General features: G+C 35.7%; 1 protein-coding gene across 1 annotated transcript in view; it reads right to left on the minus strand.

Moving 5' to 3' along the window:
- The window catches only part of FTO (FTO alpha-ketoglutarate dependent dioxygenase), a 244348-nt gene that overhangs the window by 177423 nt on the left and 50199 nt on the right, over positions 1 to 16726 (minus strand). The window contains exons 3-4 of the mRNA XM_013129797.2: positions 14830 to 15484; positions 6604 to 6747 (exon numbers count right to left, since the gene is read on the minus strand). Of these exons, the coding sequence (XP_012985251.2) occupies positions 6604 to 6747; positions 14830 to 15484 (799 nt within the window). The remainder of the gene's footprint in view (positions 1 to 6603; positions 6748 to 14829; positions 15485 to 16726) is intronic.

Here is a 16726-nt window from a genome sequence, read left to right on the forward strand (position 1 = left end):
TCCAGCTACAGAACCTACAGATAACACACCATATGTAAAACATGGTTACAAAATGGAGTTTTTTATTTAACACAGATTATTCCTCACATCTGCATGAAAAATTAAAAATGAAAGAAAACAAACCACAAAACCCAAACAGTACAAAACCATCTATGATACTTGGTGATTTAATACATTTATTCTTACAAGGCCTCTGTAAAGTTGGTAACTGACACAGAAAAACCTATGGGTAAGGTGAGGCTAAGGGACTTGTGAAATCTTGCACTGAAATTCTGCAAAGGAAGAAGGCTTAGAGCTCCTGAAACTAATGCTACTTTTTTAACACATGATCATCCTTCCACTGCCAGATGCAGACTATTATTCTCTAAGCAGACCCCCTTATCTCAGTGAATTTTCTGCTATTTGCAGACAGCAGATACCTTCTGGAATTTGGATGCTGTCCCTCAGCTGTATAGACTTCAGCCATCCTGTTCCTTGCCCAAATACTCAGACCCTAGCACTGAATCCTCTCCAGTGCTTGAAACTATGGCCAGCTCCTCTTTTCTTTCTGGTCATATTCTTTTCAGACCCTGTCCCTTCTCTGTCCACCCCTCACTGTACTCTCCCTTCCAGACACCTGAATCACCTGGGCACCACCAACAGAGACACTGAAAGCCATGTTCTTCCATAGCCTTTGTCAAAAGAACAGATTAATGAATAGGTGTATGTATATAATCTAACTAACACAGGTATACTTAACTAATTCTTCTACTTTAGCTAATTACCAGAGCAATGATGAGGAGCCAAAGCATTTGAAGAGAAACGATGACTATATACCCATGTCACCACAGACTAAGACCTAATAAATACAAGGTAGAAAAGGAGTAGGGACTAAAAAGGGAGTAGGGACAAAAACACACAAACTTACTACTGCTAGATGAAGTACTTCCCAGGAAACACAAACCACAACGGAAAATGCTCTCAGAATGAGCAACAAGGGTTAATATCATATTTCAACCTTCTTTCAAGTGTTTTTACTGAACCTTTTAGACAGTTGCCTTTTTATAATCTATTTAATGAGCCAGATAAAAGATACAGTGGGGTTTAAAGCACTGCAAAGCCTTTGATATTCCAAACACCACAAATACCTACAAACAAAAGTGAAATGAACTAGTGTTGTTTGTTTTCTTAACTACCATAAACAAATAAAGAATTTTCTTTAAAATGATATTGCAGTGCAACCTGCAAAAGCACCAAAATGCTTTCCCACCATCTCCAATTCTACTTGTACCCAACTGCACACAATAGTTAGGTTTTCTCCTGTTGAAGCAAACCAATTTTACCATAGGTATGTCAACAAAAAGCACCAGTAAAGTGTGTTTTGTTCCTCAAGAAATTAAGGATCAACTGAATCCTTTTGTTACAACAGAAAGCTAGAAGGATGATCTGTCCTAATTAGAAAAAAAATGGTTTTAGTTTTTAAACAAGGAAAGTGTGCACAAACAAAACACAAAAAGAACTAAAAGGCTGATCTAAAGAAAAAGTAAATCTGGGATTTGCCCAACTTCATGATCAAAGTTTGGTAACAACAAATACGTTTGTGGGGTTTGAAGTCTTAGTAATCAAGGAATGCAGCATTTGGATTAAATGTGGACTCAGGAAGGGGAAATAAAAAGGGTTAAAAAACTCCAACACATTCAAGATGCTAAAGAGCAAAGAGGGTTCAAGTTAATTTGTGCAAATAGAAGCACATTAAATATCTAGAAATAGTTTAATGAGCCACTATATACATGTGGAAGTGTTTCCATTAAATACTTATCTTTAACCACAAGCCAACTTCTGCAATGTGTGCACCCTACTTCTGGTTGCTTAAGAAAATAATTTTTTGATGCTTCTTGAACTATAATTTGCTGGGGGTAGGGAGCAGTAAAAGATTCCAAGTTCATCTTCATGCTGTTTTAAAAGCCTAACCTTCAAGCAAAATCTTGATCTATGGGAAACAGCTGCAGAAAAATAAATCTTCCTTTGAAAAAGCCCAGAATGTATTTTTGTTAAGTATGTTTTGAAGTCACAGTAGGAAAATTAGTGAAAATTGTAAATCTGCTTGCAAATCTGGTCATGTCTAACTCAAATATTAGGGGAAAGATTCCAATTTAATAGTGAGACCATGACAACCCTAGTTAAGCATGCTCTGGGACAAAGCAGATGGGGCTTTTTGCTCACCTCCACACATTTTGGATTTATTGCATGCACCCAACACGTTTCATATTAGACACCCCTTGACTGTGTACTTGAGACAGCAGGGTTCAGTATGCACTTCCTCCCCAGACCAATATATTATTCTAAATTGAGCTAATGTGTTTCCGTTTCTTGAGTGATATAAAGTTCAGATTTGAATTTTTAGGCAGCAGATTTGCAGTCATTCACCAGATATTTTTTTTTCCTTCATATTAGAAAAAGTAACCCTTAAAAAAAAACCATAAAAATCTGTCTTACTGAAAGTTTTTTAATTTTCAATTTTGTTTAGTCCTGTTTATACAAAATATATTTATATTATTGTAATAATGTACTTGAAGAATGGATTTGATCACCTCATATTTAGTAATAAGATATTTAAATAATAATTTATGATTTCATCTGAAGAAGACTGCTGAGAATACAGGTGTAAGTTTACCTTTTAAGACTGCATTTTACTAAATTTCTACCCAGAACAACAAAAAACATTTTACAGGGTCAATGAAGAGAGGAAGATTACTAAATGTCTACTAGAAATGCTAAAATCCACCCCCAATCTCCTTATTACTTTGATATACCCATTGATCAGCATTTACTAATTACATGTTACTATTAGAAATATCAAGTTACCACATTTTCTTATCTAAGATTTGCATGTGCAATATCAGGAGATACTTGGGGTATTGTAGTTACAGGAATTGGTAAGACCTGACTCTTTAATTGTAAGCAACATAACGAATTAGACATTTTAGTATTTTCATCAGTAGAAAGTAGGAATTACATTACATCAATTGGAAGACTAGATCTACAGGGTTGCTAAGTTTTTTGCTGAGTTGGCTGAGCCAGAAGTACAAAACCAATCTTATTGGTCCTACCACTGTACACTGACAGCTACTACTAGCTGCAGTACTCTTAATGTTATATTTTCTAGATGCCTTGCATGCTGCTGATATTGCTTTTAAAATAATGGCAGCAAGAAGACTTAAGTGAGGTTCTAGAACATATGATGCCTAAATGTACAAAATAAATGAATCTGTGTTTCTTTATTGTCACATTACTTTTTAAACAGTTTTCATATTTTATGTTTTAGATGGCATCCTCAAGATGCCTATAAAAGTCATTAAAAAAAATCTGAACGATAAAAACACCATTAAAACTCTTTATGTTCACTTATATTGGCTTTCACTTCAAGTGAATATGATGAAGGCAGCTCTGCTGTAGATAGAAACAATAAAAGAGACAGTTTGAGAAAACTTTTTCAGACTGTATATTTTTTTTTTATAATTGAGTTTAAAAAATACAAAGGCCATGGAAATGCAGAAGACATTATCAAACACCTGGTCTACAGAGCTCAAATCTGTAGCTCTCCAGAAAGCCATAATAAGAAAGTGATTTACACATCATTTTCAAAAGAATGTTTAATATATTCTTTGTTTCCATCTAAACATGATCATGATGTTATGTATTAAACTAACTTCCTGACCTACTCGTCATATAGCACCCCAATACTATTTTAGTTACTGTATATAAATTCCATAGGGGAATAAAATAATGGTATTATAATTTGGTAACTAACCAATCACAGTATCTTGCGATAAAAATACTGAAGCTAGACCCCTTCTTTTATTAATTGCCTTCTCAATCTGTTGCACAGAAAACTCCATATACACAAACTTTCCAGTCAGGAAGGATTAGTTAAGTTTAGTTAATGTCTGAACTGCTCTTGCACAAAAATGGGTTAATAGTTCCCTTTCTAGGAACGTTTAGCTGCCACTTAAACTTCGCTTTCATGTAATACCTTAGATTCCCTCCATGCTGCTACTATGCAGTAGCCTCACAAATACAGAAGAGAGGCACATCTACACCACTCTGCCAAAGGATCTCATGTCTTAACACCTGATCTGTTCATGTCTGAACATACTTTAAAAGCACAGTCTAGTTCTTTTACACAACACACTTCACTGATAACAGTGCACAGGATCTGATGAGGTAACTAAGAACAATGGCATATTTGGGGCTATGGAACTGATGGACAGGGGTAGAGCAGTTGATGTCATCTACCTGGACTTGTACAAAGCGTTCGACACTGTCCCACACAATATCTTTGTCTCTAAATTGGAGAGACATCAGTTTGATAGGTGGACCACTCAATGGATAAAGAACTGGCTGGATGGATGCACGCAGAGTTGTGGTCAATGGCTCAATGTCCGGCTGGAGACCAGTAACAAGTGGTGTCCCTCAGGGATCAGTGTTGGGACCAGACTTGTTCAACATCTTTGTCGGTGACATGGACAGTGGGATTGAGTGCACCCTCAGCAAGTTTGTCGATGACACCAAGCTGTGTGGTTCAGCTGATACGCTGGAGGGAAGGAATGCCATCCAGAGGGATCCTGACACACTTGTGAGGTGGGCTGATGCCAACCTCATGAAGTTAATCATGAGACATGCAAGGTCCTACACCTGGGTCGGAACAATCCCAGGCACAGCTACAGGCTGGGCAGAGAAGAGATTCAGAGCAGCCCTGTGGAGAAGGACCTGGGGGTGTTGGTTGATGAGAAAATGAACACGAGCCAGCTTCAGTGTGCACTCGCGACCTAGAAAGCTAACCGTATCCTGGGCTGCATCTAAAGGAGTGTGACCAGCAGGTCAAAAGAGGTGATCCTGCCCCTCTACTCTGCTCTTGTGCAACCCCACTTGGAGTATTGTGTGCAGTTCTGGTGCCCTCAACATAAAAAGGACATGGTACTGTTAGAACAAGTCCAGAGGAGGGCCACGAGGATGATCAGGGGACTGGAGCACCTCCACTATGAAGACAGGCTGAGAAAGTTGGGGCTGTTCAGCCTGGAGAAGAGAAGGCTGCGTGGAGACCTCATAGCAGCCTTCCAGTATCTGAAAGGGGCCTATAAGGGTACTGATGAGGGACTCTTCATTAGGGACTGTACTGACAGGACAACGGGTAACAGGTTCAAACTTAAGCAGCGGAAATTTAGATTGGATATAAAGAAGTTCTTTACTGTGAGGTTGGTGAGGCACTGGAATGGGTTGACCCGGGAAGTTGTGAATGCTCCATCCCTGGTGGTGCTCAAGCCCAGGTTGGACAGAGCCTTGGGTGATATGGTTTAGTGTGAGGTGTCCCTGCCCATGGCAGGGGGGTTGGAACCAGATGATCTTAAGGTCCTTTTCAACCCTAACTATTCTATGATTCTATGATATGTTTTTTTCAGATTGCCCACAAATATATTGCTTGCAGTAAGTAAATGCTTTTTATAGTTGTTGGAAAATGAAAGTGAAAGGTAAAAGTTAAGACTGTTCAGCCCAATAAGTTGGCAGTGTGACAGGTCATTCTAGGGACTTTCCAAGGAGTATTCCTTCCAAGTCACAAAACAAAAAGGGAACAGTGCAAGTGCTCTCACTCCTTGAGATAATGTCTGTCGAGCCAAGTCACTAAACAGGCAAACACAATATTGTCAGATGCATTTCTCACGTTCTGAGTGGTGTGATTTGTAACTAAGTTGGTTTAAACAAAAATTATATTCAAGTGAAACACAAGCCAGAGAAAGGAACAGATTCTGTGTCAAGAGTTGGTTTTGCTTCTGTTCTTGCTTCTGTTCTTTCAATAGGAAAAGCTCAGTGTGTGAGCTCAGCTGCTCAAGTGTATGAACTCAATTTAATTTTCTTTTTATAACCCTCTATGCTTCAGACATTAAGATACACTTAGGAGTATGGCAGCTCTGTCCATTATGAACTTGGTATAATCTCCTTATTAGAAAACAGTATGTTTGAATAGACACATGGAAATGTCTAGCAGAAGGAGAGAAGTGTCCTGTCTAAAATCCACAGACTGGCATAATGGTTGAAACTTCAAGAACCATAGTAGCAGGAAACTTTAAGACTGCTACATTCACAGCTTCCATAATACACAGCCACTCTATAAGCCAACTCGAGAACAAGATTTTTTTTTGTTGTTGAACATAACAGACACAAATGCTCCCAATTATGAAAATGGAATTAAGAATAAAAAAGGGCACTGGCATCTACTAATAGAAGGATGGAACAGATACAGCTCAACTTCTCACAAGATCTAAGGAAATTCCACTTATGGCTGGAGCTTGACATAGACCAGCAATTCGGATTGCACAAAGAACAGAAAAGGCTCAGAAAGAATTGTCTCCCTTTCTTAGCTGTGAAGTGAAAGAAACAGGATAAAACCAGTTCCCTGAAATACACTGGAAGTGGGCAGGGTAGGACGAATTTATTATACTCTCTAGCTGGTTCTCATGTCTTTCTAAATAAGAAAAGTCTTAACTGAAAGGGAGATACAATAATTTATATTAAGTGTAATTTTCTCTATTTTCAACAGAGTTCACCTCCTTAGCTCTTGAGAATTACCAAGCATCAAGTAGCAGTCTCCTTGGTGAAGTGGCATTGCTAAACCAGGTGTCTCTATGTCCCATGCTACCTTCAAGCCTACGTGCCAAACAGCTGGGTCTCTTCCCTTCAGTATTTGTTCATCACTTTCTGCCACAACTGAACCTTTAAAGAGAGAGAGAAAAAAAACCACAAAGCCAAGGTGAGAAGCATAACATAAAAAATATGGTCTAATACAGACAAAGATATCCCACCCTGGTACAATCTCAAGTCTTAAACTTCCTATAGTCTACATCTGATACAGTCACAACCTTCAAATTCAGAAGTATACAATAGGTAAAAAAAAAGCCATGTGATATCAAGATTTTTGCAACCAACTTTATTAAGTTGAAAACTTCATGTTAACTACAAAGTAAAAGCAAATCAAGGCAAACTTTGCAAAGGACTCAAGGTTGTCTGAAGTTCTCAAGCACATGTAATAGAAGGTACTTTTAATCATTTTTTATTTTTGTTCTTACATTACTAAAACTGTAAACATAGAAGAAAAGAAGAAAAAAATGCAGCAACACTGGTATAAAAAGGTAACTTCTGAAAGAATTTCAAGCCATGAACTGCCAAAGCATTTTATGAACAATTTCATTTGTTTACACACTTGCAATTTCACCAAACCACAAACTGAGGCATAAATACAATCCAGACCAATAAAGTTGAGCAAATCTTGGAATATCTGTCATTCTACTCTCAAAATTATTAGTCAAACATGCTAGATAACATGTACAAGAGCCAGTGAAGCTTCAGTACATTTGTCACAACATTTTTCTTATCATTAAGCAACATGAATGTGTTGAGCTTGGGGAAAAAATAATCCACTGCACAGAAATAGTATTTAGAGCTTAATCCCTCAGAACTATTTTCATAAGCTTACTTCACTGCAGTATAAATTGAAAGATACAGTCAGCATTTATAACAAGGTATTTGGGAGCTATGGTATAACAGTTTTATGGGTAAAGTAACAGAGCATTTTGACAGAGGGAGGATGAAGTTTTAACAAGCAGCTGGAACAGAATGGCAGTGAGCAGCTAGAAATCATCAACTATGCAGCATGCCTAATTATTGCGTCTATGTTAGTACCTGTGTGTGTCCATTTCAAATGTGCTTTCATGTAACAATTTTTAAAACATGTGTTTTCATTTAATTCTAGAATAAAATCACTAAAGATTCATATCTCTTATAAGATGCAGACATAAAAAGTAACCTTGAGCTCAAAGTTTCAGAATGTTCAATTCATTCATCTGACATGGTTACTGCAATGTCTTTTTAGTTGGGAGTAGCATTTAACAATTAATAAATTGTCTTGATTTTCTATGTCAATTAAATATTGCCTAAATTCAGAAAGCAGAGCCAAAACCATTCAAAAAGCCAATCTGAAGTTCTTAGTTAAAACTCCTACTGTAAATTTGGGCCCCATATTCCCTCCCTTCACTGCTGCAGCTCTTTAGCTGAAAACTTGGCTCAGGAGCAGCTCTAGGCCTTTCTATTAAGGAGCACACAAATGAGAAAACAAGAGCTAGCAAATACTCAGAAAAATCAATACTAAAGTCTTCAAGGGGCTTTCATATTTTCTGCCCTGTTCAGATAAATCGTAACTTAATTTAAGAAAAATGTTTTCTGAAAACTGCAAATAGGATGTCTTTCAAGGCATTTTTAATGCAATACATCATGGATATTATAAAAAGAGGTAACCTTTCTGGGTTAGCTCTCTTGGTTATGCTTCTTTCCCATTCACTTTGGCAGCAGCACTGTTCACAATATGGCACCAATAAAATATAGAACTACAATCAGAGACAGCAATTTCAATCAAAGTTTCCTGGGGTCTCCTCATAAATCCAGCACCTTTGGAATGTGCTCGTTAAAATGACTTATTTTTTGCAGTTTGATAAATTTTTTATTGCTTAAGTACAGAGTTCAAGTGTAGCTCACAGTCTCCTTTTCTCTATATTCTCAATTATTGCACCTTATAATTATCAGCAGCAATTGAAACTGACTGCTCCTAACATGTTATTTGGTAACAAATAGAAGCAAGCTGCTACTAGTTTTTATATGCAAACTGTTCTAAAAGTGGGAGCAATGGGGGGAAAAAGAAAAAAACACATCTTAACATTTGTGGTATATCTCTAGGTAGCACTGATAAACTTTTACATAAAAATAAATTGTTATTAAATTCTCTATGTCACACCTCAAGCATGACTGAATGCTGTCTATTGACTGATATAATTACAGATCTCACGTAAGTGAAAACATTTGAGTGCATCTAAATCTTAGGTATTTAAGAGTAAATCATGTGGACCTTGCACGTACACAGCACCTTAAGAACATGTATTTACCTTGGAGTAGACCATACAGAAAAGGTTGAATGCACCCATATTTAATGAAAATATAATAGAACTATCTACAAATGTGAATTCTGTTCAGTAAGGATTTACAGAATGTGGTGCTTGCTTCCCAAACCGAACAGTACAACAAGGTAACAAGGTTACCACATCATAACAACAGTACCTCATCAAACCTGTAATTAAGGTTGACCCATGAAAGAGAGAATAAAGCTGCAGAAAACTGGCCACAACATTTTGCTGCTAACTAGACAGTTCAAATTTCAGATGTTCCAGATTTAAGACCTGATCTTATCAGGTTTGGGTCATGGTTAGGTTTAGAACAATGTGAAATTTATTTTCCTGGATCTAGTTTGATTATTGTTCCACAGCACAGAAAGTAAAAGTAGCTTTCAAAGGTTTCTTTGCTATTCGGCACTAGTCTTCAAGCAGTTTTTGAAACTCTGGAACCTCAACATTCTCTACTCACGTAAAATTGTAATGCCAAACTGTACCCTAAATGTAACCTTAAATCAAACATGATTTCTTAAGATGACAGAATCACTGCCAATACCCTGCTAAAAACAAGGACTATAAACTTTTACTTTATCATTAAACCTGACTATTGCTACATAGAAACAAGATTTTTTTTTTTTAACATATTGATTTTTTTTCAGAATTTAGAATTTGGACAAGTGTTCAGTGATTGCTGAAATACATAAATATATATATTATTATTGCCTTCCATAGCAATTTATGTACAGTCTATGTAAAAAGTGTAAAAAGCAAAGTACACTTTGTATTTCAGCAGCTGAATTAATAGCTACCCAGAGTTACTTCTGCTTTATTACTAAGAAGCCATAGATTAACAAGCTGATTATATTGCACTATCATTAACTTTTGTTTGCCACTGACATTCACAACAAAACTTTGCCAGCATTGCTCTTACCAATGCTTATTTGGAATATTGTGTACAAATACACCGAGAACAGAAGCGCTAAAATAAGAACAATGGCTATTTTGTCATCCCTTCACACATAAAGGAGAGGCTTTATTTGATCCTATCAGTGAGAGATGGGTAAAAAAAACAACCCACAACAGATAATTCAAATGATAATTACCTTTTAGTGAACAGAGATTTTGATTATTATAAAAGTAATCACTTAATTAAAAATTTGGATTCTCTCAGAATAATTCCAAGTAGCCAGAACCCACAAGTTACAGATGTGAAAATTTCACTCATATATTAATTTCTTAAGAAATAACAGATATTTTTCTACATACCACTTCTACTCTTTCATCAAGAACTACTTCTACTACATTACTGACATTAAACACAATTTACTGTAACTGTTCTTATCCGATGTAAACACCTACCCCATGACTTTTATCCATTACACAGTACATAAAGAGAATTATTGGTCAACTACAAATTTAGATTGACTTCAATTCTGAAGAACTTCTGTAGTTTCAGGACTTTTTTTTTAAAACATACTGAAAAAACATACATGAATCGCCATTATTTTTATTCACAATTACAGCAGAACTTAAATACCTGTCATGGGGTTTAGTGCTAGGATATTGCTTCTAACATCAGTGTGAAAAAATACAACCAGCATTTTATATATTAAGAACCATTAAAACTCCTCCAAGGTCAGTCATTACTGTAACAACATTGATCAATCAACAGAGACAGCTGGGTAGTACTTCAAGGGATTCATACAGCAAATAGGCCTTACAGTCAGAAAACAAACTACTGCAAAGCATCTAAAGAAAAGTACTTCTCCCAAACACAGCTTGTGGGAAATCCAAGTTAGAGAAAGATGGACACTTCCTGTGACATTATTTTCCCCCTTCTTTAAGTTGGTAACTGAAACAAGTCTCTACTTCGAATAACATCTTTAGAACTAACTACTGCTCTGCTAATCAATAAAATTGCCTACAAAACTTACAAAGGCCTGAGGGAAAACTGTTAAGAAATTTTCATGGATTAAGTAAGATTTTTGAGAATGCCTTTATTCCACCAGCATTTGGATTGCAATTCACTTTTTATAAATAGAACGGGAAATAAAAATGGGTTGCTAGCTTACTGTATTAAAAGCTTGAACAAGTTTTTACCTTCCTGCTCTCATGAGATAGGATATTTGTAACCTAATTCATCATTAAAAGTCCTGAACTGGTAAAAAAAATTGGAATTCTTGTTCCACAGTAAATTCTGAAAAGTAAATTAATTCTGAAGAGTTTTAATAGCAATCTGACTGAACACATATCCTATCGTGTATCAGTTCTGCATATGCACCATGACTACCACTCATGTACCTTCATGCCATATATACATAAAAAGGAAATTTCCTCAACTTTTTGTAGTCCTATTCTTACAATTGACAATCTATTTTTAACCTACTGTAATGTAGTGCATTTTATTTTAATGTAAATAAAAGCAAATACTAGTCAGATGAGCATTAAGCAAAAGGTGTATCTGATTTTGTAGTTAGAAAAAGTATCTCATTTGAAGTTGCTTTGAAACACTTTGTGACTGGGAACAAGAAAATAAACAGTGATACAAATGAAGGTATCAGCTTGTTCCAATAGCTTCATGTTGGCTCTCATATTTCTTTTCTGGCATATTAAAAACTGCCTCTACTCCAATTAATACCAATCAAAGTTTCAAACATTATACTTTAATTATTGCATCAGACACTGAACAAGCAAACAAGTAAATACAGTTGTTTCAATTACAGTAGTATCTATTTTAATACTGTTTAATCACATAAGAAGGTATCAAACAAATAATGGTATAAAATGCAAATTGAATCTGTGCATCTTTACACAGTCTGATAAACAGTTGCCATAGTGCAGTAATACTGCGTGACTCCAAGGGCTCCTGCTGTTCAACTTCTGAAACCCTGGGGTTTGCTTTTGTTGCAGGATAGCTCAATACTGGCCATGAAGCTTGGGAAACCCCAGCTGCCCCATGCTCAAGGACTGCCAAAAATCCTGCATCTGGAGCACTGCAGACACCAGTGAGTGTCTGAGGAAAAGAAAGCTGACAAAAAAAAAAAAGTGCAAGACCTAGCAGAAAAGAGAATCAAGCTTGTTTTAAGAAAAATTAACATGCTTAATTTATGCTTCAATTTCCCACAGAATCAATGTCTTCTCGAAGAAAATTACTGATGTATCTAACTGACATCTTCTGAGGAAAAACTGCTCAATGAAAAAAATTTCTGACCACCTCTACTCTTCTTATTATGCATTCTATAATGATTCTATGATAGCCTTTATACACTACAGTGATAATTCGACAATAACTCAATACTAAACAAATTAATAAAGTAGTAATAAAAGACACTGTTGTAAAAAGCAGATATATTTATGGAAAATGAGGGGTCAAAATAGGATTCTACAACAATGTAAAAATAATCTTCAAAAAGATGTGGAGCTTCTTCACGTTCCACAATTACAGAGCTTAGTTAGAGATATAGTGAATACTGACTGTCTCTGTGAAGTGCAGAAACCACCAACGCATTGAAGAGATATGGAACTGGAAGGAAGAATCTTGTAAGTTTATAAAAACCAGCATTTGAAAGCTATAAACAGGAAATCAGAATAGCAAAAAACCAATTATTTGTTTCTCTAAAAATTGAGTAGACTCCTCTTGGATGCGCTGGGTAGAATACTTCAACACACACAAGTGTTTGCTATCACTAGTTGCAATGCCATACTCAAACTATAAAACAAGTTCTATTTCCTCCCATTCATGACTAAGTAGGCAAACTATAAATACGGCTTCATGATAGGGATAAACAATGGTAACCACAACCTGAACACAGACAGATGGGAGTGAGCTGTTTCAACATAAAGGTAAACTTCAGGACATTTCCTCATGATGCTCAGAAGTGACATCAGGCACCTTAAACCCCCTCTAAAGTTCATGAAACCAACTTGAGCCATGCTCCAGAGCTTGAAAGTGGAATTCAGTATTGTTCTGATTTAGATCCGATTTCATGTTCTTCCCCCAAAAGTGTCTTTTACACTATCTCCAGCTACACTCAGGCTTTAATGTTACCAGCTGCTGCCAAGAGATTCCTCCCAGATTTCAATTTGATCAAAACTTTTTGGAATAATTGTAAAAATACAAAAATATTGAAGTCAGTTTTTTTTCTTTTTTTTATATAAATTATAGAATTATCAATTTATTCCCTGGAAAGCTGTTAGGTTTTTTTTCCCCAGTTTTTATGTCTATTTTTAAATCCTTCAGAATTAAACAATATTATAAACTTTAAAGTGTATTTATGAAAAAATCTTGTATGTGGCAAAAACCTTAATTACATACATATAGCCAAGCAATTTTTGGCCTAAATACATCAAATACTTTTTCCACCTTCATCAATCAAATCTTGCATGGAATTTTCAGTGGGTTTAAAACAGCATCATTTTTACCTAACTTGCTAAAGAAGATACAAAGTAAAGTAATGAGTTAAGAACAAACATCATACCTCTTTTTTAAATTTATAGCTCTCTAAACTGAAAAGGGACTCTTCTCTTCCATGATCAAGTTCTGTGTTAAAATTTTTTAAGCATATTACAATAAATCCTTACACACACTATTACTTCATGTTTATCTTTCTTTAATTTAGAATGTTCCTAAAAATATTTGTCTGCGTACTACTGAGAAAAAAACAAACATTTACTGAACACAGAATATCAATGTCTTTGGCAAATAGAACAGAAAAAAAATCAACAAAGTGACATTTCTATGGGTCTGGGAATCTCTTCTATTCAGCTTGCTAAACCAGCCGATGCTTTATGTCCATGAAAATTTAAATATGATGATTTCAGCTGAACATTAATTTTCAAAACTAGTAACAGAACTAACAAGAGAACACACATGAAAGCATAATTTATTGTTTTCATCTCATGATCTTTAGTCAAAACCTACTAAAGTCTTTGTGAATTCTTCCCATCAACAAACATCAAAGGATTTTTGGAATGACCAAAAATCAGTTGTGAATCATGAAATGTAATGGAGCATTTGCAAATTCAAATCAAGTGTCTAAATTTTAATCTTATGTTTGCAAAATTAGAAGCCATTAAACAAAATAAATTCAGGTCTTTGTTCAATCACAGAAAAAAATCCTCATGTCTGCTTTTAAATAAAGATAAAAGTGGGAAAGGTACTTTAAACCTAAAAGTAAATATTTAAGGACTCTTCAAGCATATTTCCTCCCCTCCCACCAATACTGAATTTAAATGTTTTGGATTTTTTAAATAACTAAGAATATACAAAGCCTGTCAGACAATGGGGTTTTTAATGGAAAACTTCTATCCTTCCCAGCTAAAGAAATGTTGGCAACTCCTCTGCAGAACATGTTTTAGCAACACAGCGTGCCCAGACAAAAGGTATATACTTACAAGTAAATACAGTAATACTTTCACACAGTACCAACCTAAAATTATCTTTCCAAAGAAAGAAGAGCAGTAAAATCAGCATAAAGAGAAGCAAGTCTGCATATGATAAATAAGAAAGTTGGTGATATCAATTACAAAGAAACATTTTGCAGGATAAAAGATATGCACATGAAATGAAATAGGTACTTCCCAGCTCTTCATCAGGAAATTAATCATACCAATCTTTAAATCTACTTAGAGAACACCTGACATGCCAGCTGCAGTAAACACAGGTATATATTGTAGAGGTTTTAGTAAAAATAAAGATAAGGCTTAAGTACAAAAAGTACTACAATGTATGCAGAAGCACTTGGCAAATACAGACTAGCACACGGGTGTGCTTATGGATGTACACCCAAGGAAACATAAAAGAGCTTCAGGGATTTGGGATATTTATATCCCTAGTTAAGTCTCATCTCCCATCACTCACCTTCACAGCTGTAACTGTACACTGCAACCGTTGACCTTTCAACTAGATTCTCGTCATGATGCCAGCTCACTGCCATGACCCCCATTCCAAAATAAGGTTCTTGTTTCAAATACAGCATTTGTAGTGGATCCATATAATTCAATAAAGTCACATTATAAGATGTTCTGTTCTTTAGACTCATGTAGTTATCCGCTTGCACACAACAACTGCTTTGATCTTTTGAAACAGACCCTTTCTCTGTAAGACAAGTAGCAAAATTTTGCTCCCTATCTATTACAGTGGTATCGCTAATTTCTTTGGTCTCAACAAAATTTTGCAATGCCTTAACTGCTTCAATATGCAAGTAGTCATTAAGTCTGATTAATGCTTTACAAGCATCATGTATTTGAGGACTGCAATATTTTATATCATAACCCTCAGTAGGCCAAGGAACTGTAAATAATCTTGTGTTCAAGTACTTGTATGTGCATCCTGGGTTTCCAATTAATATACGAGACACTGGGGTAACAAAATCTTTTTCTTTGATCCTTACAAGATCTTGAAAGAAACAATCATGTTCTCGCAAGGTCAGAAATCCTTCTTGTACCATCTGATGGAGCTCTTCAGGCACTGTGTCAGATTTTCTGAAAATCAGCTTGGAATATTTGGACTTCCACTAAAGGAGAAAATAAAAAAAAAAATCAACAAAACCAGCAAAAGAATTATTCTTTTCACAGGAACCAAAATATTTCATATACTCAAGAACAGACATGGCTCATTTAACAAGTTAACAAACATGAGTCCAGATTATGGTGAAGAAATAGACATTTGTTACTTTATTTTCATATCCCAGTGTATTGTGCAAATTATGGATATGTACAACTGGCCCATAACCAGAGAGTATCACCAGGGCAAATCTCTAAATCAATAAACAAATAAATCTGGGGATTCTGGCAGAATCCCCTTATGAATTTGTAAATAAAAGCCTTTAAGCATACAAACAAAAGAATATGAAGCAGTAACAAAGACAATTCTGTCTCATTCTCATGTGCAGAATTCTCTCATTCAGATATGCAGAATTCTAGAGGGCTACACAATAAACTGTAATAATTAGGTTTTTATATAACAACATTTTATAGGGCAAAAAACCCACAATGTATGTTTTTTACAAAGCCAACATTCTCCTATGGTGCACCTCTATCTTCAAAATAGTGCTTGACATACTGGTCCCACTTCTGCATTCTTCAATGCATGCCAGTTTGCTTTACCATTTTACATAATTCACTCTATCATTTTACATAAAAGTTCCCCTTTTAGATAAAAGAAGATTGCTAAAATTATTTTCTTTCCCATTTTCCCCTGCAATATCCTTTTGCCTCATTTCCTCTCCTGACCACACCAACTCTGGCATCAGCTGGAGTTCAACGTCCAGCAGTGTGAGCAGAGAACAACTCCCAGCAAGGTGTAACACTGCTAATCAGCAGTATCTTGCTTTGTGTGCAAAATACTGCTTCCCACTCCAGGAAGGCTTGGATAATTTTATTTAGTTAATCTGGTTTTCTAAGGAAGTGAGTATCACATAATCACACCTTTTATTGGCTGCCTGTAAATCTGCTTTAGCTACTGCTGAGACTGTTTGGCAAACTGGACAAAGGCTAGAGAATAAGTTCTTAAATAGAGTAAGTTACCATGTATTTCATTAAAATTCATAGATATATAAAAGAAACTGACATCTGAAAGCACTAGGCAATGGGGCAAAAGCATGTGGATGCATGAAGCTGATCTAGCAAAACCTTTACTAATGTAATAGCTTGTGTTCAAATTGCTTTTAAAAAACAAATAAAATGCCACCAGAATCAAAGTACCACAGTGACCTATGATCCATCTGTGGGCTCCTTCTGGTACAACTCAAACCCAC

This window comes from Melopsittacus undulatus, chromosome Z, assembly GCF_012275295.1.
Source record: "Melopsittacus undulatus isolate bMelUnd1 chromosome Z, bMelUnd1.mat.Z, whole genome shotgun sequence".
In the NCBI taxonomy this organism is placed as follows: domain Eukaryota; kingdom Metazoa; phylum Chordata; class Aves; order Psittaciformes; family Psittaculidae; genus Melopsittacus; species Melopsittacus undulatus.